At 42.2% G+C, this 24,439-nt stretch overlaps 1 protein-coding gene and 2 pseudogenes across 2 annotated transcripts; 2 read left to right on the forward strand and 1 right to left on the reverse strand.

Annotated features, from left to right (window-relative positions):
• Window positions 1-2,077: 2,077 nt before the first annotated feature.
• On the forward strand, window positions 2,078-5,544 carry LOC146550407 (tonsoku-like protein; annotated as a pseudogene).
• An 8,144-nt stretch (window positions 5,545-13,688) lies between these two features.
• On the reverse strand, window positions 13,689-15,424 carry LOC146550408 (uncharacterized). Its single transcript, XM_085260005.1, has one exon. It carries the CDS (start codon window positions 15,399-15,401, stop codon window positions 14,073-14,075), a length of 1,329 nt encoding a protein of 442 aa, XP_085116131.1. The 5' UTR covers window positions 15,402-15,424; the 3' UTR covers window positions 13,689-14,072.
• Window positions 15,425-19,094: 3,670 nt separating this feature from the next.
• LOC146550409 (tonsoku-like protein) lies at window positions 19,095-22,398 on the forward strand (annotated as a pseudogene). The gene is made up of 9 exons (XR_014890161.1): window positions 19,095-19,174; window positions 19,309-19,465; window positions 19,917-20,026; window positions 20,115-20,426; window positions 20,613-20,777; window positions 20,876-21,051; window positions 21,136-21,209; window positions 21,329-21,462; window positions 21,894-22,398. The product of XR_014890161.1 is annotated as a tonsoku-like protein (transcript).
• The last annotated feature ends 2,041 nt before the right edge of the window (window positions 22,399-24,439 follow it).

Below are 24,439 nucleotides of genomic sequence, written 5' to 3' on the forward strand. Positions count from 1 at the left end.
ACATGCTAACAAGTGCACTGGGACTGGGAGACACTTCAAAGAAGTGGAGTGGCCAAAGAGTAAACTTTCAAAAGTAAGTTCTGAATAATATGTCACTTATTTATGTGCTAATGTTTAATAATGAGGAACATTAGAACATTACTGTTGGCCACATGCCGGCAAAGTTATGTGACATTAGCGATGTTTGTACTTTCAGCATTTACTTTGTTTTAAAGCCTTTACTTTATACGCCAGATAGTCGACCTTAATCTTACAGAGAATCTGATGATTTTGTGGATAATTAATGTCAGTCATATATCCACAAACACAACAGGCTGAAAGTCAGTGATGCTGCTCGGTTTGCAGTCCTGAATATTACGGAACAAGCAGGATTCACTGCACTGTTAATGTTTTGCAAGTGTTTTCTGAAGTTGCAGTCCGTTTGGCCTCTCAGGGCCACCGTAGCTTCCCGATGGTTAGGGAAAAATGCAGTGGCATGGCAGGATGCTGTAAACGGACCAAACTTCAGTCAAGAGAACAACTGAGATAATCCATCCACATACAGGTTAGTCATTAATGTGCTGCTGCATTGCCTGGGCTGTAGTTACATGGTAAGGTTTTAAAAACTGAGCTTTAAAATGAATAGTTGTAATAAAAACTGAGAGAGGCCGATAGTGATCACTTACTTTTTGTAAGGGGCTTGTTGAGATTAAATAGAACAAGTTACAAAGCATTAAAACATGTTAAAAACACAACAGCCTTATTAAACGCAGAGTAGTTTGGGCCCAGAAGTAGGATTGATCACGTCATCACTTAAAGACCGGATAGACACATGGTGGAGTTACTTTGTTGTGTTTGTGTGTGTTTTTAAGTAGTTTTAAACTTTGTGACCCACAACAGGTAACAGTAAAAGATGAACATTTTTAAGCATAATGCTGTTACCAAACTACATTAATGGCCCAAAAACAGACCATAGAAAAAACCGTGGCTATGTGAAAAAAAATGATGACAACTAGTCCTAATTCAGGCTAATTGTTTTTTTGTTTTTTTGTTTTGTTTTTTTCCAACATCCCTCCACACACACAGGCTGTGCTGGCTCACAGAAAGAGTGGGTCATCAACATTATCAGGCAGCTGGTGTTCATAGCAAGCCTCACCAGACAGCTTCAGTCCATATCGGATGTACAGGATGGAGTTAAGGCTCTGCAAGGACATCTGATTTGTAAGTTTGCTTTTTACCACACTCATCTGGGCCAAGAGTAGAGGAAACTGCCTTATCTTCTGCAGCTGAAATTCAAAACAAGTATTTGAACTCGGACACGGCCTGCAGATTAGACTGGGTTTGTTTGGTTTTTCTTTTTCGTGCTTTTCCCACTTTTCTAGCTTGTTGTGCCCTTTTTCTTTCAGGATCTGCAGTTTCCTCCCTGTCCAGTAGAGGCCTCTCTCAGAGAAAGAACAGCTTGGGGATGCAGATGATGACGATTGGAGATCAGACACACCGCCCCCACCTCTCCTTATCCATGCTTAGGTCAGAAGTGGAATGCTCTTTTGCTGTTTGTTAGTTACGGATGGAGTAACACTAACTAAGGAAATACACACAACACAGTGATTGTGAATAAGTCACTCCAAGTGTGAAAAGGTGATAGTCAGAGTGAGACTACACATGAATTATTCAGGAAATGCACACTCAGTGAGAGAATAACTATAATTCAGTGTCACTAGGGGATATAACTTGAAGATGATGTGTCTTCATTTCTGATTCATTTTGAACAGTGATGAATGTGGAAGTAAATGAGCGCGAGCTGATCAAAACGGGCGAGCTGTTTTTACATATTTCTGCAGCCTGGATGCCGTGGGCTTTGTCCACGAGTAAAAGATGACATCGCCCATTTCGGATCTTATATATAGTTATACCTTGGTGTTTTGTAGCATCACCTGACAAACTTTTACTTTCCTGATGTTTAGACTTTCTGATCCCTCCACAGACTCTGCTTTGTCTTTCTACAAAGAGTTGACGACATTAAATACAGATGTTTTAACAGTGCTTGAATGTTTTATTTTGTTTACTCTAGCCTCCAACTCAAACTTTGGTTGCTCCTATGCCCACGTCACTTCCTCCACCAATCAGAATGAGGGTCCGGGTTCAGGAAGACGTCTTCCTGATCCCAGTTCCACAAAGGTCGGTGAAAAGTTTTAAGTTTGAGCAGTACATAAAAATAAATCCCAATCTGATTGGTATAGTGTTTTTTTGTTGTTGTTGTTGTTTTGTTTTTAATTTCTGTTTAATCGCCGGTCATTGCTCTGCATCCCAGTGAGGCCAACTCCTGCTCTGTGTCGTGGCTGTGTGAGCAGGCAGCTCAGCGTTACTACCAGAAATGTGGCCTCCTGCCTCGTCTCTCTCTGCAGAAAGAAGGCGCTCTGCTCTCCCCGCAGGACCAGCTACTGGCCGTCCTGCACACAAATGAAGAGGTGAGGTGACACTGAGGAGAGCCAGAAGTGACCATACTTGGACCACAGACAATTTAAAAGATGCTGAAGACTACCATGATTGGTTGATGAAGTCTGATCACGAGTGTTTAAGACAAATGTTGTCACCGTTGCTATCTTGGATTTAAAAAAAACAAAACAACCCACAGTGACAAGAGGACGGCTATGACTGTGAAACAGCTTGCATGTCAGCCAGTGAGCATACTCCTTTTCTTAGGCAAAGTATGGCCCAAATTCATAAAATAGACTTTCTCATAGACACAGAGGTCTTTTCATTAAATCACTGATAGAAGGAATGGAGGTTCTAGGTCCTTCCACAATGACTTCATCTTTCTTACCCAGATGAGGCGTGCAGGTTTTAGACTGTATGATTCTGGTAAGAAGGTGAAGGGCTGATTATGTTAACAAGCTGCCTGAGAAACTACAATCTGAGAAACTGTAAAGATTAGAACCATTTCTATTACCAGACTGGATGCTGACTTGCTTTTGGAGCCAGCTTCCAGAAGACACTGAAGGAATCACAGTTTTTGGGATTGAATCCTTGGCTTCACTTTCCCGCACCAGTGCAGGATAACTGATGGGTTTGTGTTGTGGGTTCTGGCTGACGTTTGCTCGTGGGGATCTCCCTCCTCTCCCTGAGCGATACAAGAAGGCCTGTCAAAGTCTAGCAGTGGGTGAGCAACACAGAGGAAATGCATTATAAAACGGACACATGTGCATTCTTGTATTCTGTTATGAAGTACCATCTCTTTCTACCTGTAGATGAGAACAAGCGTGTCTCCCGGCTATGTGAGGTTCGGGACCGGGGTTCCTCCGTGTCAGGACTCCAAATGTCTCGGTTTGGCCGCCTCTTCCCTCAGCCCGCTCCTCCGTGCCCTAAAACTTCAGGCCAGCCTCACGGAGCTGCGAATTTCTGGAAACCGTATGTCTGACGACCTTCTCCCTGAGCTGATTGCCACAACGCTCACCATGCCTCGTCTGCAGCTGCTGGACATTTCTGCCAACTGCATTACAGGGGACGGCCTGGAGAAGGCTGTAAATGCTTTAAAGGGACAGAGTGCACCTGCATTCCCGGTAAGGGCCTCAGCTAGCCAATAGTGGCAGCTCCAGGTTTACCATCTAACCTGTATTTAAGTACCTCTGGTCTTAATAACTACCTTAGATCTTAATAACAAGCTAACCTGATTCATATCAATGATATCTGTCAGAGAGAATTGGCTCTCGTGATCATTTGCTTTTTCTGCTCGTTTCCACTCAAAGTGCCTGGAGGAGCTGGACCTCAGTATGAACCCACTGGGGGACGGCGTGTCTGAGTCTCTGTCCTGTCTGCTGTCCTGCTGCCCTGTGCTAGCCAAGCGGTCTCTGCAGGTCTCACTGCTCATTTCCTTCAGCAGCATCGACTGCTGCTAGCCAGCGCGCTCACAGGTGACTCTCTAACAAGCAGCTGACTGAAGCCTTAAGCTTCACTGAACTCCCATCCATAAGCAAAACTGCAACTAACTTTACATCTTCTGAACGTTCAGGCACAGGCCATTTGAAAGCAGTGTGCCTGTCCCTCAATCCCCTGGGCTCCACCGGCTTTGAGCTGGTGTTAAAGACTCTGCCCCTCCACTGCCTCACACACGTGGACCTGTCAGCTGTCTGCAGAGGGCCTGCTGATTACCCGGCACTGGAACACCTCGCCAAAGTCCTGTCACAGGTGTGCACGCAAAAATCATGCAATGTCATTTATTGTCGAAAGATATAATTGTGCAATCAGGTTAAGACTTTTGTGTTTTTGCAGGACGAGTGCTCTCTGACCCACCTCAGCCTGGCTGCAAATGGGCTGACAGACAGCAGTGTAGCTACCTTGGCGAGGTGTGTGTGTGTGTGTGTGAGGGCGTCATTTCTACGGCTCAGTTATTACTCATGTTAGTGGGGCTTTGCCTTTGTTTAAATTGTCACTCTTTACTGGCCTGTTGGACTTTTTCTTATTATTTCACAGGTGCCTCTCGTCGTGTCCCACACTGGTGAGTCTGAATCTGTCAGGAAATCCGTCTGTTACATCAGTGGGACTTCACAACATCCTGGCGTCTGTCAGAGAGGCCCGTCGACCACTGACACTTCTAAACCTCGAAGGTATGTCTGAACTTGGAGATACTCCATGGAGTTCCTTTTTTTTTCTAAAGCTATTCTTAGATTCACCGTTTCACACTAATTCACAATTTGGATTTCTTTGATGTTTTTATCACCTGTGCAAAGTTGTACTTGGCAACAGTTTCTTTCTTGCTATCAGTGCGTTTCCTTTTGACGCATTTCTAAGTTTGAACATTTAGTATGTATGCACAGAGGTGTTACATGATGATTACACACACAGACATTACAATATAGAAGTGTGGTTTAAAGATTTAAAAAAAAGATTAGCTGTGAATTAATTTTCCATTTTATGGAGCAGAAAACATTGCTGAATGCTAGCTAACAGGCTACATTTGGATGTCAAATATTTATAGGGGGGAAAATGGAAATTATGGATATGAAATAAAATGATTCTTTGTTGCTTAACCTGCAGGTTGTCAGGTCTCTGGCCCCTGGGAGAGTCAAGACCTGGACAGTTTGTCAGAGCTGGTCCAGGATATCCGTCTTTGCTCTCAGACCCTCAACAAGCTGGACCGACAGACCTTGAAGCAGAGCTGGGACAGGACTCAGTCACACGGACACTTTCTCGACCGAAACTCCAAGTGCCTCCTCTCTGCCACCTCTACTTGAGGGTGGCAGGTGTGTTCATAATAAATAATTAATAATGAATTATTAATTTCCTAATAATTCATAATAAAAGTGGTCATTTTTATAAACATTTTGTTTAATGAGGCTACACCAAAAAGAAACAAGATAAAAACAAAATAAAGTGACATGGCGTCCACCGACAGTCTGTGGATAGCTTGTGTTTTATGCATTTTTGTCTGCCTTATTTATACATGTAAAGCTCTGTATCTGTATAAAGAGTTTGTGTTAGTGTGTGAGAGGTTTTGTGTCACAATGGTCCTGTTTTGTAGGATTTGATTTAAAAAAACAAACATAATTAAAGTAACCAACGATGCTATACGTTGACATCGTTCTTTCACTGTAAGACAAAGCAGGCTATGGTGAATAATCACAGCGATTTTCAGCTCTGAAGAAATCTATCTAGGAGCTATGACAGTGTAAAGACACCCTGCAATTTTACATGTGTGGCGACATTTGAATGAGGCGCGTACCAGTAGAGGGAGCCAACGCACCACGAATGGTACACAGCCACAGATGCGCTTTGTGCAATGTATTTGTGACATGCAGGAGTGTCCGCAAAGAAATGTGGATAAGTTGTAAATCAAAAGCTAAAGAGCTCATTCTTGCACTGTTTTGATCAGAACACACGTGGGAATGTTCAAGTGTTGAGAATTTGTAATTATAAAGTGAATTAGGGAACGATATTAGATACTGCCACTGGCTAGATTTCAACCTGGGTCTCTCGCTCCCAAAGCGCGTTCTCTACGCCGCGGCCTGCCCTATAATATATTTCAAGCGTTTACCACAACTGAGAGGTGAAAACTGCCGTTTCTTCGTCTTACAAAATGTTCTGTAACTCCAAAAGTACACGGACTGTCGACATCATTCTTTCACTGTAACAATCAGCAGGCTTTAATAAAAAAGGGAAAAAAAATCAAGGCGGTTTTCAGGTCTCTAAAGAAAAATACATCTAGGAGATATGAGGAGTTGAAAACGCCTCTGTTACAGAATTTCAGCTGTCATTTTCACTCAAGTCTCCATAGACTTTGAATGTGGACATTTTTTAACTGTGTTGCTTCGAGGCCATTTGCGAGAAAACGGCAACTCCTACAATAATGACAGTGCCATTTTGTTAAAGGCAAGAAAAATACCTACATTTTGATGTATAATTTGTGTTAATGAAGGCAAAATTGAGCGTTTGTTCGGACATGAAGAAGAGATTGAGAAAGCGACAATGCATGGTGTGTTTGGCGTCCATAGCAACCATAACAACCAATATTGATTGATGGAAGAGATTTTGAGACAGGGGTAAAAAAAAAAAAAAAAAGGCAGAGAGAGCCCATTCTGTAGGCTCGCCTGTAGGCTTCTAGCAAGCGTAGCAAGTGAATTTCAGAGCCAGGGATTTTTTTTTTTTTTTTTTTTTTTTTTTGTGTCCCCAGCATATGGTCCGCATGGGATTCGAACCACTGCCCTCTGTCCTCAATCTCTGCCATAGGGCCTGTCACGTTCCCATGAGCCACTCGGCGGCCCGGAATGACAGGGCAAAAGTGCTATATTTAAAGTGCACACCTGCGCAGCCGCACCCCAATTTTCGGCTCTTTTTCATTAGCTGGACACCAGGCCTTATCTAGTCAGCCGTTCCAACCACATCCCTGCCAATGTGTGCCTACGTCAAGCTGCATACAAGTGTAACGCTCACAATTTTCTGCTATCACTCTAAGGCAACTTAAGTGTTAGTGACGTCACACCTATGCGCCACTGCCCTCTGTGGAGAATGGGAGAAATGTGCTTGCACCTCAACCTATGGACTCAGACGGACATTCAATCATCATCTTCCTCACTCAAGGTAACCTTATGGCTTGTAGGAACACTGCACGTGTATGATAAGACTGTAGCCGTTCAACCGGCCCTCGTAAGGTTGCTGAAGACAGTGAACACCGTGGAATTCTCAGTATCACTGTGGCCCTGGGTTTTTCCACTGTCCTGCTAAGTGCTTATGTAATTGTAACCAACATAGGAGAGAGACGTAACATCGTGGAAGAGACATAAAGTGAGTAAAAACGATCTAAATGCATTTAGAATATATTTAGAACTACAAATTACACTTTTCTTAGCAATTATTGTTTTTTATGTCAAGCTTCAAGCTAGCTTCTTTATTGGGGCTTGGGACCAGCAAAAGTGACCCGAAATTTGGTCTTTAAGTCTGGTCATTAGCATGTCTGGACCCAAACTACACTGCAGGTCCCAAAGTCAAATGATCACTGAGAGTTAAAAATCTGTCTGAAGTTAGAAGTTAGCAGAGAGTTAGCTCGCTAGTTTCCGTCTAAATATAATATACCAGGTTCTGACTGAGGGATTTCTAAAACAAATTAAAAGGCACAGCTCTGCTATCACTTCTGACATACATGAAGACAGGAAAGTAAGCAGCAGTGATGTTTGTAGGGTTACTGAAGTTTGGCTAGCTGGTATATAGTGATGTGCTATGTGACTAGCGAAACAGCTATGTTAGCATAACATTAACACAGTGATGAAGGGGAACTTTTTTCCACTGGATAAGAATTAAGGTGAGGGTTCCCGATGGTTAGGGACAAATGCAGTGGCATGGCAGGATGCTGTAAACGGACCAAACTTCAGTCAAGAGAACAACTGAGATAATCCATCCACATACAGGTTAGTCATTAATGTGCTGCTGCATTGCCTGGGCTGTAGTTACATGGTAAGGTTTTAAAAACTGAGCTTTAAAATGAATAGTTGTAATAAAAACTGAGAGAGGCCGACAGTGATCACTTACTTTTTGTAAGGGGCTTGTTGAGATTAAATAGAACAAGTTACAAAGCATTAAAACATGTTAAAAACACAACAGCCTTATTAAACGCAGAGTAGTTTGGGCCCAGAAGTAGGATTGATCACGTCATCACTTAAAGACCGGATAGACACATGGTGGAGTTACTTTGTTGTGCTTGTGTGTGTTTTTAAGTAGTTTTAAACTTTGTGATCCACAACAGGTAACAGTAAAAGATGAACATTTTTAAGCATAATGCTGTTACCAAACTACATTAATGGCCCAAAAACAGACCATAGAAAAAACCGTGGCTATGTGAAAAAAAATGATGACAACTAGTCCTAATTCAGGCTAATTGTTTTTTTGTTTTTTTGTTTTGTTTTTTTCCGACATCCCTCCACACACACAGGCTGTGCTGGCTCACAGAAAGAGTGGGTCATCAACATTATCAGGCAGCTGGTGTTCATAGCAAGCCTCACCAGACAGCTTCAGTCCATATCGGATGTACAGGATGGAGTTAAGGCTCTGCAAGGACATCTGATTTGTAAGTTTGCTTTTTACCACACTCATCTGGGCCAAGAGTAGAGGAAACTGCCTTATCTTCTGCAGCTGGAATTCAAAACAAGTATTTGAACTCGGACACGGCCTGCAGATTAGACTGGGTTTGTTTGGTTTTTCTTTTTCGTGCTTTTCCCACTTTTCTAGCTTGTTGTGCCCTTTTTCTTTCAGGATCTGCAGTTTCCTCCCTGTCCAGTAGAGGCCTCTCTCAGAGAAAGAACAGCTTGGGGATGCAGATGATGACGATTGGAGATCAGACACACCGCCCCCACCTCTCCTTATCCATGCTTAGGTCAGAAGTGGAATGCTCTTTTGCTGTTTGTTAGTTACGGATGGAGTAACACTAACTAAGGAAATACACACAACACAGTGATTGTGAATAAGTCACTCCAAGTGTGAAAAGGTGATAGTCAGAGTGAGACTACACATGAATTATTCAGGAAATGCACACTCAGTGAGAGAATAACTATAATTCAGTGTCACTAGGGGATATAACTTGAAGATGATGTGTCTTCATTTCTGATTCATTTTGAACAGTGATGAATGTGGAAGTAAATGAGCGCGAGCTGATCAAAACGGGCGAGCTGTTTTTACATATTTCTGCAGCCTGGATGCCGTGGGCTTTGTCCAGGAGTAAAAGATGACATCGCCCATTTCGGATCTTATATATAGTTATACCTTGGTGTTTTGTAGCATCACCTGACAAACTTTTACTTTCCTGATGTTTAGACTTTCTGATCCCTCCACAGACTCTGCTTTGTCTTTCTACAAAGAGTTGACGACATTAAATACAGATGTTTTAACAGTGCTTGAATGTTTTATTTTGTTTACTCTAGCCTCCAACTCAAACTTTGGTTGCTCCTATGCCCACGTCACTTCCTCCACCAATCAGAATGAGGGTCCGGGTTCAGGAAGACGTCTTCCTGATCCCAGTTCCACAAAGGTCGGTGAAAAGTTTTAAGTTTGAGCAGTACATAAAAATAAATCCCAATCTGATTGGTATAGTGTTTTTTTTGTTGTTGTTTTGTTTTGTTTTTAATTTCTGTTTAATCACCGGTCATTGCTCTGCATCCCAGTGAGGCCAACTCCTGCTCTGTGTCGTGGCTGTGTGAGCAGGCAGCTCAGCGTTACTACCAGAAATGTGGCCTCCTGCCTCGTCTCTCTCTGCAGAAAGAAGGCGCTCTGCTCTCCCCGCAGGACCAGCTACTGGCCGTCCTGCACACAAATGAAGAGGTGAGGTTGGATTTAAAAAAAAAAAAAACCTCAGTGGTTTTATGTTTATTTGGGTTTAGCAAATCAATATTGAAGTCTCCACAAATGAAAACTTTTTTGCGAGCTATTTCAATAAATGTTTCTTCTATCCAGTCTTTAAATGTCTCAATACTACTACCTGGAGCTCTGTATATACAGCTAATGATTACATTTTTACTTTTTTCTTTACAAATTTCAACTGTAATACATTCTAGTACATTATCAATCACCATCGTCATCTTTTCCACCACATTAAATTTCAAGGATTTGTCCACATACAAGGCCACTCCTCCTCCTCCTTTGTTTCGCCTAGTTATAAATGTGAATTCATAACCCTCCAGTTCAAAGTCTGTTCCTTTTTCCATATTGATCCAAGTTTCTGATAAGGCAATGACACTAAATGGATGTGAAAACTGGTTAAGATATTCTTTGATATGACTAAAATTAGCATAGAGACTTCTACAGTTAAAGTGGATAATTGATAATTTATTCTCAGTTTTAATCCTCTGATTGTAGTCTTTATTTGTATAGTAGCAGCAATTGTTATTGTTAGATGAGAAAAAGTTGTTGTCTGGATCTATTTCATATTCCAAGTCGTGTGTATTGTGATCCATATAGTTAAATGTTTTCAGTTCCAATTGATCATATTCTGCAACTGTCTGACTGATGCAGCTGATTCTTCCAGATGTATCTGAGTTCTTCCTTCCAGTGTGTGTCATAAGTGAGTGTGTGGTTGTCTGTTACCTTGTTTGCCGTCCAGATCGTGTTGCTCACTGATATTTTTCGAGATCCGCCATATTTTTAATGGTCAGAACTTTGGCTTCCTCTGGTGATCCGTTTAGTTTAATGAATATTTTGCAGTTCGTCGTCCAAGTGCCTTGGATTTTTCCCAGCTTCTTAAGGTGTCGCGCTTTTTTGGCTATTTCAGCGTTGTGTTTGGTTAGATGTTCATTGATAAAGACATTAGATCCTTTTAATTTTCTTCCTTGTTTCAGCAGCGTAATCTTGTGCTTTCGATTTACAAACCTTAATATAATAGCCGGTATGTTGCCGTTCCTCCTGGGAAGAGGGTGGCATGCTTCGACAGAGTTACAGTCCAGGGCAATCCCTTTGGACCGCAGGAAAGCAGCCACCTGTTGTTCCGTGGAGCTAATGTCAAGCTCTCCAGGTTCCTCGTTGCTGTCAGCGGTCACCGCCTGAGCGTATGACCGGGGTTTAATATGGAGCCCAGTGATGATGACGTCGTTTATCCTGGAGTATTGTTCCAGGTCAGCGACCTTACTTTCCAGGTATGCAATCTTTTTATCTTTTTCGGCATTTTGGATGCTTTTTACATAGCCCGGCTGCTCCGTCTCTAATTCTGCAGGGTATGATGACTGTTATTTAAAGCTACTAATTAAAGTGTTTATTTAGATTAAAACTTATCATACAAAACATGCACTCAAAAAAGGTGCATCTAAACAAACCTGTTTGAATCAACAGGCCTCTGTACCCTATGTTGCAAACAGTTTTGTTAAACTATATAAAAAACATGAATTTATCTTGCTGGAGAGCACATAATACACACGACAGATTACACATCCAAGCTTTAATCATCATGTCATGCCTGTGGGAGTTACCTGGAAAAAATGCAAAGACTGACTTAACATTAGAGGAAGGCATGTTGTCCAACATCGGTCTAAGGTGTGAGTGAACCAGTTTTTTGGTTGTCACTATGCAGTTTAATAATTCCTACACAAACTAATGGGAACATATCTGATAAAAAATATCATACTGTAAACAATCCTTAGTTTTTAATTTTTGTTATAGGAGGGAACATATGTGGTATTTTAGCATCAGACACTTTCACGGCTGCGCAGCAGTCGTGTGGTGAATTGAGAAAAGGATCCAAAATGCAGGCACTGGCTGGGGTGCGAGTGAATGTTTATTTACAGAGGTGATAAGGTGACAAAAACAGGAGGAGCAGAGCGGGGAGCAAACAAACCTAAACTGGGGAAACCTAAAGAACTCAACTTAAACCAAACACTAGTGATGTGACGTTCTGTATCGAGGCTTCGAAGCTTGTGTCGAGTAATTGAGGGGGCGTTTCCGCGATGCGCGTATCGAGGCTTGCTTCATTTATGGGAAGAGCTGAAAATGATGACGTCCGAAGCCTCGCTGCCCGGCTGTACCACGTGACTGGTTCATGAAGTGGTTCGAACTTTGTCGCGAGATATGACAGCAATATAAACCCCTCAGACTTCATTCAAAATGTAGGTGTTTGATGGAGAGTTGCGGTTAGTGAGAGTTTGGAGACAGTTTGGAGGTTTATGAGAGTGAGGAGAGAAAGTCAGGAGAGAATGGAGCCAGCTAAGAAGAGGAGGATGTCCTCCCCTGTGTGGGAACATTTTGATTTTATTCCTCCCAACAAGGTATGTAAATTTCTACAGAAGATGTATTTTCATAATAATGATGGTGCAATACAATTTATGTTAAGCGGCTTTACTTTTGTACAAGGTGAAGTGTTTGCTATGTGCCAGGGAGCTGGGATATAACAACAACACCTCATCCATGCTTAGGCACTACAGAGCTTTGCATGAGAATAAGGGGAACACCAATTGTGGAGCAAGACCAGGTGAGCCATCAAATGCAATGATAATATAGGATGCAGTAATGTTACTAAATGATATAACAATATTATACAACTGTAATACGTTCCGTGTGTGATATTTATATTTGTGCTTTGTCTTTATTGTCTTTCCTCAGGAGAACAATCTCCAATAGATGAAGACCTGGTTAGCATGGTGATTGAGGAGGAGGGAGGGAGACACAGCTGGGAGAAATTAGGCTAACGAGACAGGGGAGTGGTAAAACTGAACACACTGACATGAAACATGAACTTTCAGAATAAAACAGGACAGAGAACCAGACAGGGCACTGAACTTGACAGGCGGACTCATAAGTAGACACAATAACACCGAGGACAGACAGAGGGAACACAGAAGTGGGAGCAGGCAGGTAAAGAACAGAAACCTAACAAATGGCAAAATCACAGCAGAATACATACTCGGAATGAACAAAAGCATAAGGCAACACAGACTCAGGACCATGACAGACACTTAGTTTTCTGTTTTCTGATGAAGTGGTTCATTTGTGCAGATGATGCCTTAATTTAACGAAAACACAAATCAGACACCAGCTCACAACCTTAAACATGATTATTGTGCTAGCAATTGGGTGTGATCCAGTGATGGATTCATGATTAGCTAACAATGAGGAATGGCAGGGATATTTTTCTTTAGCAAAAGAAACAATAAAACAATGAAAAGACCTCAGGAGACATAAAACTGTTTTACTGGCAAAATATCAAAACTAAAGCCAATAACTTTGCTGATTTTCTCTATCTGTGCAATATTGATTAAGGTTACTGCTCTTTAAGGTAAATATCAAAACTATTACACTGTTTAATCCACACCAATGCATCATATTCTGTAAAATCATATTTTTGTATATGTTGTCCTGTGAGGACATCTGATCTCTGAAAAAACAACTGTTAACAAAGCTGGAAAAACAAACCCACATCTTGATCCTTAAAAAAACATATTAATATGTATCTTAATAACAAAAACAATCACAGCTCAAATAAAAGGCTTCAGCCTACTAATATTAGTTCATAAAATACATTCTCTGCGCCAAAAGTGATGAGTTAAGGTGCCCATGGAGGCAAGGGTGCCACCAGGCATTTGGCCCCGGGGCAGACCCAAGACAGGCTGGAGAGATTATATCTCTCGGCTGGCCTGGGAACGCCTTGGTGTTCATATTTATATTAATATTCTTATTCTTCTATGACAAAAAGTACAAGTGTTCATTTAAGGAAATAAACAGAGCAGTAAGAGATATTTTTCAATTTTTTTTATTTTATTTTTGATTTGCCACCAATTACATGTTTTTATTTGTAATTTTTGTAGTGCTCCATGCTATGTGAACCCCTCACCTGATGTTTTATGTTTATTAGTTTAGTTTAGATTCTAAACTATCAACCCCAACAATCGAATGATCTCCTTTAATAGCAAGCGCTGGGCAACGGTGGAAAGGAAAAACTCCCTTATAAAAAGGGAGAAACCTTTGACAGAACCAGGCTAAGAAAGGGGCAGCCATCTGTCATGACTGGTTGGGGGGTGAGAGGCAGAGGAAAAGAAAAAAGAGAGCACACGTTAGCTATATGTTGCTCACATTGCCTAAAATGAACAACGTATGGTTTTCTGGACTGTGAAAGAAATGTCTCAAGTCAGTTTTCAGTGACGTGACTGAAGACTTTTCTGGATGGCCGTGCGGATGCTTGTCAGAAACAGTTCATTTCCTTTCTTGGAGAAACGAACTCCGTTGTGTAAAAAAATGGAGTTGTCAAAAAACCTGATGTGCGGATGCTCAATAATCACTCCATCGAAGCGGTCGACAGCCTTTCTAATGCTGGCATTCACAGTCTTCCTGTCCTTATTGATTTCGCCTGGATTTCCATATATCCACACTTGACGCTCATTGATGGATGAATATGCAATTGTCATTGAGGGGAACTCTGTGTGCAATTGCATCAATTCCTTCTCAATGACAGAAGAAAGTTCATAAGCAGAAAAGAGTCCCAAATCATTGCCCCCAGCATGGATTACCAGTATGTCAGGTGGGCTCTGTGTGGATAGCTCCTTATAAAAACAAGGAAGGACTCCCCCCCAGCGCATTCCTCGTTTGCCAAACCACTGGACTTTGGTATTAAGTCCGAAATTTTCTCCGAAAATCTCTTTTGCTTCACCCTTGGCTCGTCTAATGTAACTGGACCCAATGATCCACACGTTTGTTTCTCTCTGGTCTTCTGGGCTCTCTTTCTTTTTCGGTGTGTTTTCACAGGTGTTGGTATCGCTCAAGGCCGTATCGTTTGTTTTCTGACCTGGGAGTCGGATAGTCCTGGACCAGGGACTTTTTTGGATGCTCTGTGTCACTACTGATTGTTCTGGCCTCTTGTTGTCTTTCAGTGTGTTTTCAGATGTTTTGGTATCACCCAAGGTCATATCGTTCATTGTTTTAACTAGGTGTTGGATATTCTTTGGCGGAAAACTTTTTCGGATGCTCTGTGTCACTACTGATTGTTCTGGCCTCTTGTTGTCTTTCAGTGTGTTTTCAGATGTTTTGGTATCACCCAAGGTCATATCGTTCATTGTTTTAACTAGGTGTTGGATATTCTTTGGCGGAAAACTTTTTCGGATGCTCTGTGTCACTACTGATTGTTCTGGCCTCTTGTTGTCTTTCAGTGTGTTTTCAGAGGTTTTGGTATCACTCAAGGTCATATTGTCCATTTTCTCAACTAGTTGTTGGATAGTCCTTGACGAAGAACTTTTCTGGATGCTCTGTGTCACTGCTGCTTGTTCTGGCCTCTTGTTGTCTTTCAGTGTGTTTTCAGAGGTTTTGGTATCACTCAAGGTCATATTGTCCATTTTCTCAACTACGTGTTGGATAGTCCTTGACGAAGAACTTTTCTGGATGCTCTGTGTCACTGCTGCTTGTTCTGGCCTCTTGTTGTATTTTGGAGTGTTTTCAGAGGTTATGGTATCACTCGAGGTCGTAACGTCCATTTTCTCAACTAGTTGTTGGAAAGTCCTTGGCGCATAACTTTTCTGGATGCTCTGTGTCACTGCTGCTTGTTCTGGCCTCTTGTTGTATTTTGGAGTGTTTTCAGAGGTTATGGTATCACTCGAGGTCGTAACGTCCATTTTCTCAACTAGTTGTTGGAAAGTCCTTGGCGCATAACTTTTCTGGATGCTCTGTGTCACTGCTGCTTGTTCTGGCCTCTTGTTGTATTTTGGAGTGTTTTCAGAGGTTATGGTATCACTCGAGGTCGTAACGTTAATTTTCTCAACTACGTGTCGGATATTCCTTGACAAAGAACTTTTCTGGATGCTCTGTGTCACTGCTGCTTGTTCTGGCCTCTTGTTGTATTTTGGAGTGTTTTCAGAGGTTATGGTATCACTCGAGGTCGTAACGTCCATTTTCTCAACTACGTGTTGGATAGTCCTTGACGAAGAACTTTTCTGGATGCTCTGTGTCACTGCTGCTTGTTCTGGCCTCTTGTTGTATTTTGGAGTGTTTTCAGAGGTTATGGTATCACTCGAGGTCGTAACGTCCATTTTCTCAACTAGTTGTTGGAAAGTCCTTGGCGCATAACTTTTCTGGATGCTCTGTGTCACTGCTGCTTGTTCTGGACTCTTGTTGTCTTTTGGTGTGTTTTGAGAGGTTTTGGTATCACTCAAGTTCATATTGTTCTTTTTCTGAACTTGGAGTTGGATAGTCCTTGAAGAAGAACCTTTTTGGATGCTCGGAGTCACTGCTGTTTCTTTTTTCTCAGTGTCTATTCTCATCCTCTTTCTCTCTGGAGAGTAGCTCTCAGAGTTGTTTTTGCTGCCTTTTGAAATCTGACTGTATCGTCTTTTCAACACAGTTTTTTCTTCACAGATTCGTCTCTTTTTCCTTGGTGGAGAGCAGCTGTCGGGACTTCTGCAATTCTGTGCAGCATAATGCGGGCCTCGCTTCCTCTTGAGTGGAAGCTGGAAATGTGTTTCTTCAGAATTTGGCTCTGGATTTTGGTGGTCCATTGTAGTAAAGCCAGCGTAAGCTTGTTGACTTTTGCCGTGTTTACTCTGAGACATGTTAGAGTGTTGATGAAGTGACTGTGTTAAAGGTTCAACTGTTTTAAAATGTTTCTCAGGTTTACCTTTGAATGCTGCAATCTTGAGTGTTGCAAATAAACTGACTGAAAGTTTGGGATTCTTACCCCTACTTATAGATTCACTACTATGACATCATAATGATGTCATAACAAAATGTAACAGTAACATTCTTTTTTCTTCTTCTTTCTTTTAAATTTGGTGTTATTGTCTATAGGGCTTTGGGACGTGATGTCACGGGAGGGGGCGTGGCCTCCGGGCACCATTCTAGCAGGCCAAACAAAGGTACGGTGGCCCTGAGAGGCCAAACGGACTGCAACTTCAGAAAACACTTGCAAAAAGAAAAATGCTGCAAAAAGAAAAACACTTGCAAAAAGAAAAATGCTGCAAAAAGAAAAACACTTGCAAAAAGAAAAATGCTGCAAAAAGAAAAACGCTGCAAAAGCACACACAACACAACGGAAATAGGAAAAAAAATACAACAGAAATGTTTCTGGGGAGACAATAACCGGACGGACCAGTTGCACGAACCAAAACATGCTAACAAGTGCACTGGGACTGGGAGACACTTCAAAGAAGTGGAGTGGCCAAAGAGTAAACTTTCAAAAGTAAGTTCTGAATAATATGTCACTTATTTATGTGCTAATGTTTAATAATGAGGAACATTAGAACATTACTGTTGGCCACATGCCGGCAAAGTTATGTGACATTAGCGATGTTTGTACTTTCAGCATTTACTTTGTTTTAAAGCCTTTACTTTATACGCCAGATAGTCGACCTTAATCTTACAGAGAATCTGATGATTTTGTGGATAATTAAAGTCAGTCATATATCCACAAACACAACAGGCTGAAAGTCAGTGATGCTGCTCGGTTTGCAGTCCTGAATATTACGGAACAAGCAGGATTCACTGCACTGTTAATGTTTTGCAAGTGTTTTCTGAAGTTGCAGTCCGTTTGGCCTCTCAGGGCCACCGTAGCTTCCCGATGGTTAGGGAAAAATGCAGTGGCATGGCAGGATGCTGTAAACGGACCAAACTTCAGTCAAGAGAACAACTGAGATAATCCATCCACATACAGGTTAGTCATTAATGTGCTGCTGCATTGCCTGGACTGTAGTTACATGGTAAGGTTTTAAAAACTGAGCTTTAAAATGAATAGTTGTAATAAAAACTGAGAGAGGCCGACAGTGATCACTTACTTTTTGTAAGGGGCTTGTTGAGATTAAATAGAACAAGTTACAAAGCATTAAAACATGTTAAAAACACAACAGCCTTATTAAACGCAGAGTAGTTTGGGCCCAGAAGTAGGATTGATCACGTCATCACTTAAAGACCGGATAGACACATGGTGGAGTTACTTTGTTGTGTTTGTGTGTGTTTTTAAGTAGTTTTAAACTTTGTGATCCACAACAGGTAACAGTAAAAGATGAACATTTTTAAGCATAATGCTGTTACCAAACTACATTAATGGCCCAAAAACAGACCATAGAAAAAACCGTGGCTATGTGAAAAAAAATGATGACAACTAGTCCTAATTCAGGCTAATTGTTTTTTTGTTTTGTTTTTTTCCGACATCCCTCCACACACACAGGCTGTGCTGGCTCACAGAAAGAGTGGGTCATCAACATTATCAGGCAGCTGGTGTTCATAGCAAGCCTCACCAGACAGCTTCAGTCCATATCGGATGTACAGGATGGAGTTAAGGCTCTGCAAGGACATCTGATTTGTAAGTTTGCTTTTTACCACACTCATCTGGGCCAAGAGTAGAGGAAACTGCCTTATCTTCTGCAGCTGGAATTCAAAACAAGTATTTGAACTCGGACACGGCCTGCAGATTAGACTGGGTTTGTTTGGTTTTTCTTTTTCGTGCTTTTCCCACTTTTCTAGCTTGTTGTGCCCTTTTTCTTTCAGGATCTGCAGTTTCCTCCCTGTCCAGTAGAGGCCTCTCTCAGAGAAAGAACAGCTTGGGGATGCAGATGATGACGATTGGAGATCAGACACACCGCCCCCACCTCTCCTTATCCATGCTTAGGTCAGAAGTGGAATGCTCTTTTGCTGTTTGTTAGTTACGGATGGAGTAACACTAACTAAGGAAATACACACAACACAGTGATTGTGAATAAGTCACTCCAAGTGTGAAAAGGTGATAGTCAGAGTGAGACTACACATGAATTATTCAGGAAATGCACATTCAGTGAGAGAATAACTATAATTCAGTGTCACTAGGGGATATAACTTGAAGATGATGTGTCTTCATTTCTGATTCATTTTGAACAGTGATGAATGTGGAAGTAAATGAGCGCGAGCTGATCAAAACGGGCGAGCTGTTTTTACATATTTCTGCAGCCTGGATGCCGTGGGCTTTGTCCAGGAGTAAAAGATGACATCGCCCATTTCGGATCTTATATATAGTTATACCTTGGTGTTTTGTAGCATCACCTGACAAACTTTTACTTTCCTGATGTTTAGACTTTCTGATCCCTCCACAGACTCTGCTTTGTCTTTCTACAAAGAGTTGACGACATTAAATACAGATGTTTTAACAGTGCTTGAATGTTTTATTTTGTTTACTCTAGCCTCCAACTCAAACTTTGGTTGCTCCTATGCCCACGTCACTTCCTCCACCAATCAGAATGAGGGTCCGGGTTCAGGAAGACGTCTTCCTGATCCCAGTTCCACAAAGGTCGGTGAAAAGTTTTAAGTTTGAGCAGTACATAAAAATAAATCCCAATCTGATTGGTATAGTGTTTTTTTGTTGTTGTTGTTGTTGTTGTTTTTAATTTCTGTTTAATCGCCGGTCATTGCTCTGCATCCCAGTGAGGCCAACTCCTGCTCTGTGTCGTGGCTGTGTGAGCAGGCAGCTCAGCGTTACTACCAGAAATGTGGCCTCCTGCCTCGTCTCTCTCTGCAGAAAGAAGGCGCTCTGCTCTCCCCGCAGGACCAGCTACTGGCCGTCCTGCACACAAATGAAGAGGTGAGGTTGGATTAAAAAAAAAAAAAAACCCCACAGTGACAAGAGGACGGCTATGACTGTGAAACAGCTTGCATGTCAGCCAGTGAGCATACTCCTTTTCTTAGGCAAAGTATGGCCCAAATTCATAAAATAGACTTTCTCATAGACACAGAGGTCTTTTCATTAAATCACTGATAGAAGGAATGGAGGTTCTCGGTCCTTCCACAATGACTTCATCTTTCTTACCCAGATGAGGCGTGCAGGTTTTAGACTGTATGATTCTGGTAAGAAGGTGAAGGGCTGATTATGTTAACAAGCTGCCTGAGAAACTACAATCTGAGAAACTGTAAAGATTAGAACCATTTCTATTACCAGACTGGATGCTGACTTGCTTTTGGAGCCAGCTTCCAGAAGACACTGAAGGAATCACAGTTTTTGGGATTGAATCCTTGGCTTCACTTTCCCGCACCAGTGCAGGATAACTGATGGGTTTGTGTTGTGGGTTCTGGCTGACGTTTGCTCGTGGGGATCTCCCTCCTCTCCCTGAGCGATACAAGAAGGCCTGTCAAAGTCTAGCAGTGGGTGAGCAACACAGAGGAAATGCATTATAAAACGGACACATGTGCATTCTTGTATTCTGTTATGAAGTACCATCTCTTTCTACCTGTAGATGAGAACAAGCGTGTCTCCCGGCTATGTGAGGTTCGGGACCGGGGTTCCTCCGTGTCAGGACTCCAAATGTCTCGGTTTGGCCGCCTCTTCCCTCAGCCCGCTCCTCCGTGCCCTAAAACTTCAGGCCAGCCTCACGGAGCTGCGAATTTCTGGAAACCGTATGTCTGACGACCTTCTCCCTGAGCTGATTGCCACAACGCTCACCATGCCTCGTCTGCAGCTGCTGGACATTTCTGCCAACTGCATTACAGGGGACGGCCTGGAGAAGGCTGTAAATGCTTTAAAGGGACAGAGTGCACCTGCATTCCCGGTAAGGGCCTCAGCTAGCCAATAGTGGCAGCTCCAGGTTTACCATCTAACCTGTATTTAAGTACCTCTGGTCTTAATAACTACCTTAGATCTTAATAACAAGCTAACCTGATTCATATCAATGATATCTGTCAGAGAGAATTGGCTCTCGTGATCATTTGCTTTTTCTGCTCGTTTCCACTCAAAGTTCCTGGAGGAGCTGGACCTCAGTATGAACCCACTGGGGGACGGCGTGTCTGAGTCTCTGTCCTGTCTGCTGTCCTGCTGCCCTGTGCTAGCCAAGCGGTCTCTGCAGGTCTCACTGCTCATTTCCTTCAGCAGCATCGACTGCTGCTAGCCAGCGCGCTCACAGGTGACTCTCTAACAAGCAGCTGACTGAAGCCTTAAGCTTCACTGAACTCCCATCCATAAGCAAAACTGCAACTAACTTTACATCTTCTGAACGTTCAGGCACAGGCCATTTGAAAGCAGTGTGCCTGTCCCTCAATCCCCTGGGCTCCACCGGCTTTGAGCTGGTGTTAAAGACTCTGCCCCTCCACTGCCTCACACACGTGGACCTGTCAGCTGTCTGCAGAGGGCCTGCTGATTACCCGGCACTGGAACACCTTGCCAAAGTCCTGTCACAGGTGTGCACGCAAAAATCATGCAATGTCATTTATTGTCGAAAGATATAATTGTGCAATCAGGTTAAGACTTTTGTGTTTTTGCAGGACGAGTGCTCTCTGACCCACCTCAGCCTGGCTGCAAATGGGCTGACAGACAGCAGTGTAGCTACCTTGGCGAGGTGTGTGTGTGAGGGCGTCATTTCTACGGCTCAGTTATTACTCATGTTAGTGGGGCTTTGCCTTTGTTTAAATTGTCACTCTTTACTGGCCTGTTGGACTTTTTCTTATTATTTTACAGGTGCCTCTCGTCGTGTCCCACACTGGTGAGTCTGAATCTGTCAGGAAATCCGTCTGTTACATCAGTGGGACTTCACAACATCCTGGCGTCTGTCAGAGAGGCCCGTCGACCACTGACACTTCTAAACCTCGAAGGTATGTCTGAACTTGGAGATACTCCATGGAGTTCCTTTTTTTTTTCTAAAGCTATTCTTAGATTCACCGTTTCACACTAATTCACAATTTGGATTTCTTTGATGTTTTTATCACCTGTGCAAAGTTGTACTTGGCAACAGTTTCTTTCTTGCTATCAGTGCGTTTCCTTTTGACGCATTTCTAAGTTTGAACATTTAGTATGTATGCACAGAGGTGTTACATGATGATTACACACACAGACATTACAATATAGAAGTGTGGTTTAAAGATTTAAAAAAAAGATTAGCTGTGAATTAATTTTCCATTTTATGGAGCAGAAAACATTGCTGAATGCTAGCTAACAGGCTACATTTGGATGTCAAATATTTATAGGGGGGAAAATGGAAATTATGGATATGAAATAAAATGATTCTTTGTTGCTTAACCTGCAGGTTGTCAGGTCTCTGGCCCCTGGGAGAGTCAAGACCTGGACAGTTTGTCAGAGCTGGTCCAGGATATCCGTCTTTGCTCTCAGACCCTCAACAAGCTGGACCGACAGACCTTGAAGCAGAGCTGGGACAGGACTCAGTCACACGGACACTTTCTCTGCCACCTCTACTTGAGGGTGGCAGGTGTGTTCATAATAAATAATTAATAATGAATTATTAATTTCCTAATAATTCATAATAAAAGTGGTCATTTTTATAAACATTTTGTTTAATGAGGCTACACCAAAAAGAAACAAGATAAAAACAAAATAAAGTGACATGGCGTCCACCGACAGTCTGTGGATAGCTTGTGTTTTATGCATTTTTGTCTGCCTTATTTATACATGTAAAGCTCTGTATCTGTATAAAGAGTTTGTGTTAGTGTGTGAGAGGTTTTGTGTCACAATGGTCCTGTTTTGTAGGATTTGATTTAAAAAAACAAACATAATTAAAGTAACCAACGATGCTATACGTTGACATCGTTCTTTCACTGTAAGACAAAGCAGGCTATGGTGAATAATCACAGCGATTTTCAGCTCTGAAGAAATCTATCTAGGAGCTATGACAGTGTAAAGACACCCTGCAATTTTAAATGTGTGGCGACATTTGAATGAGGCGCGTACCAGTAGAGGGAGCCAACGCACCACGAATGGTACACAGCCACAGATGCGCTTTGTGCAATGTATTTGTGACATGCAGGAGTGTCCGCAAAGAAATGTGGATAAGTTGTAAATCAAAAGCTAAAGAGCTCATTCTTGCACTGTTTTGATCAGAACACACGTGGGAATGTTCAAGTGTTGAGAATTTGTAATTATAAAGTGAATTAGGGAACGATATTAGATACTGCCACTGGCTAGATTTCAACCTGGGTCTCTCGCTCCCAAAGCGCGTTCTCTACGCCGCGGCCTGCCCTATAATATATTTCAAGCGTTTACCACAACTGAGAGGTGAAAACTGCCGTTTCTTCGTCTTACAAAATGTTCTGTAACTCCAAAAGTACACGGACTGTCGACATCATTCTTTCACTGTAACAATCAGCAGGCTTTAATAAAAAAGGGAAAAAAATCAAGGCGGTTTTCAGGTCTCTAAAGAAAAATACATCTAGGAGATATGAGGAGTTGAAAACGCCTCTGTTACAGAATTTCAGCTGTCATTTTCACTCAAGTCTCCATAGACTTTGAATGTGGACATTTTTTAACTGTGTTGCTTCGAGGCCATTTGCGAGAAAACGGCAACTCCTACAATAATGACAGTGCCATTTTGTTAAAGGCAAGAAAAATACCTACATTTTGATGTATAATTTGTGTTAATGAAGGCAAAATTGAGCGTTTGTTTGGACATGAAGAAGAGATTGAGAAAGCGACAATGCATGGTGTGTTTGGCGTCCATAGCAACCATAACAACCAATATTGATTGATGGAAGAGATTTTGAGACAGGGGTAAAAAAAAAAAAAGGCAGAGAGAGCCCATTCTGTAGGCTCGCCTGTAGGCTTCTAGCAAGCGTAGCAAGTGAATTTCAGAGCCAGGGGATTTTTTTTTTTTTTTTTTTTTTTTTGTGTCCCCAGCATATGGTCCGCATGGGATTCGAACCACTGCCCTCTGTCCTCAATCTCTGCCATGGGGCCTGTCACGTTCCCATGAGCCACTCGGCGGCCCGGAATGACAGGGCAAAAGTGCTATATTTAAAGTGCACACCTGCGCAGCCGCACCCCAATTTTCGGCTCTTTTTCATTAGCTGGACACCAGGCCTTATCTAGTCAGCCGTTCCAACCACATCCCTGCCAATGTGTGCCTACGTCAAGCCGCATACAAGTGTAACGCTCACAATTTTCTGCTATCACTCTAAGGCAATTTAAGTGTTAGTGACGTCACACCTATGCGCCACTGCCCTCTGTGGAGAATGGGAGAAATGTGCTTGCACCTCAACCTATGGACTCAGACGGACATTCAATCATCATCTTCCTCACTCAAGGTAACCTTATGGCTTGTAGGAACACTGCACGTGTATGATAAGACTGTAGCCGTTCAACCGGCCCTCGTAAGGTTGCTGAAGACAGTGAACACCTTGGAATTCTCAGTATCACTGTGGCCCTGGGTTTTTCCACTGTCCTGCTAAGTGCTTATGTAATTGTAACCAACATAGGAGAGAGACGTAACATCGTGGAAGAGACATAAAGTGAGTAAAAACGATCTAAATGCATTTAGAATATATTTAGAACTACAAATTACACTTTTCTTAGCAATTATTGTTTTTTATGTCAAGCTTCAAGCTAGCTTCTTTATTGGGGCTTGGGACCAGCAAAAGTGACCCGAAATTTGGTCTTTAAGTCTGGTCATTAGCATGTCTGGACCCAAACTACACTGCAGGTCCCAAAGTCAAATGATCACTGAGAGTTAAAAATCTGTCTGAAGTTAGAAGTTAGCAGAGAGTTAGCTCACTAGTTTCCGTCTAAATATAATATACCAGGTTCTGACTGAGGGATTTCTAAAACAAATTAAAAGGCACAGCT

This window comes from Mchenga conophoros, linkage group LG20, assembly GCF_057382185.1.
Source record: "Mchenga conophoros isolate Kocher_MC1m ecotype Shallow Benthic linkage group LG20, M_conophoros_male_GT1.1, whole genome shotgun sequence".
In the NCBI taxonomy this organism is placed as follows: Eukaryota; Metazoa; Chordata; class Actinopteri; order Cichliformes; family Cichlidae; genus Mchenga; species Mchenga conophoros.

What these genes read in the sequence shown, in the direction of transcription:
- LOC146550408 (XM_085260005.1), bottom strand. Translation starts at nt 15,401, where the DNA reads ATGGACGTTACGACCTCGAGTGATACCATAACCTCTGAAAACACTCCA.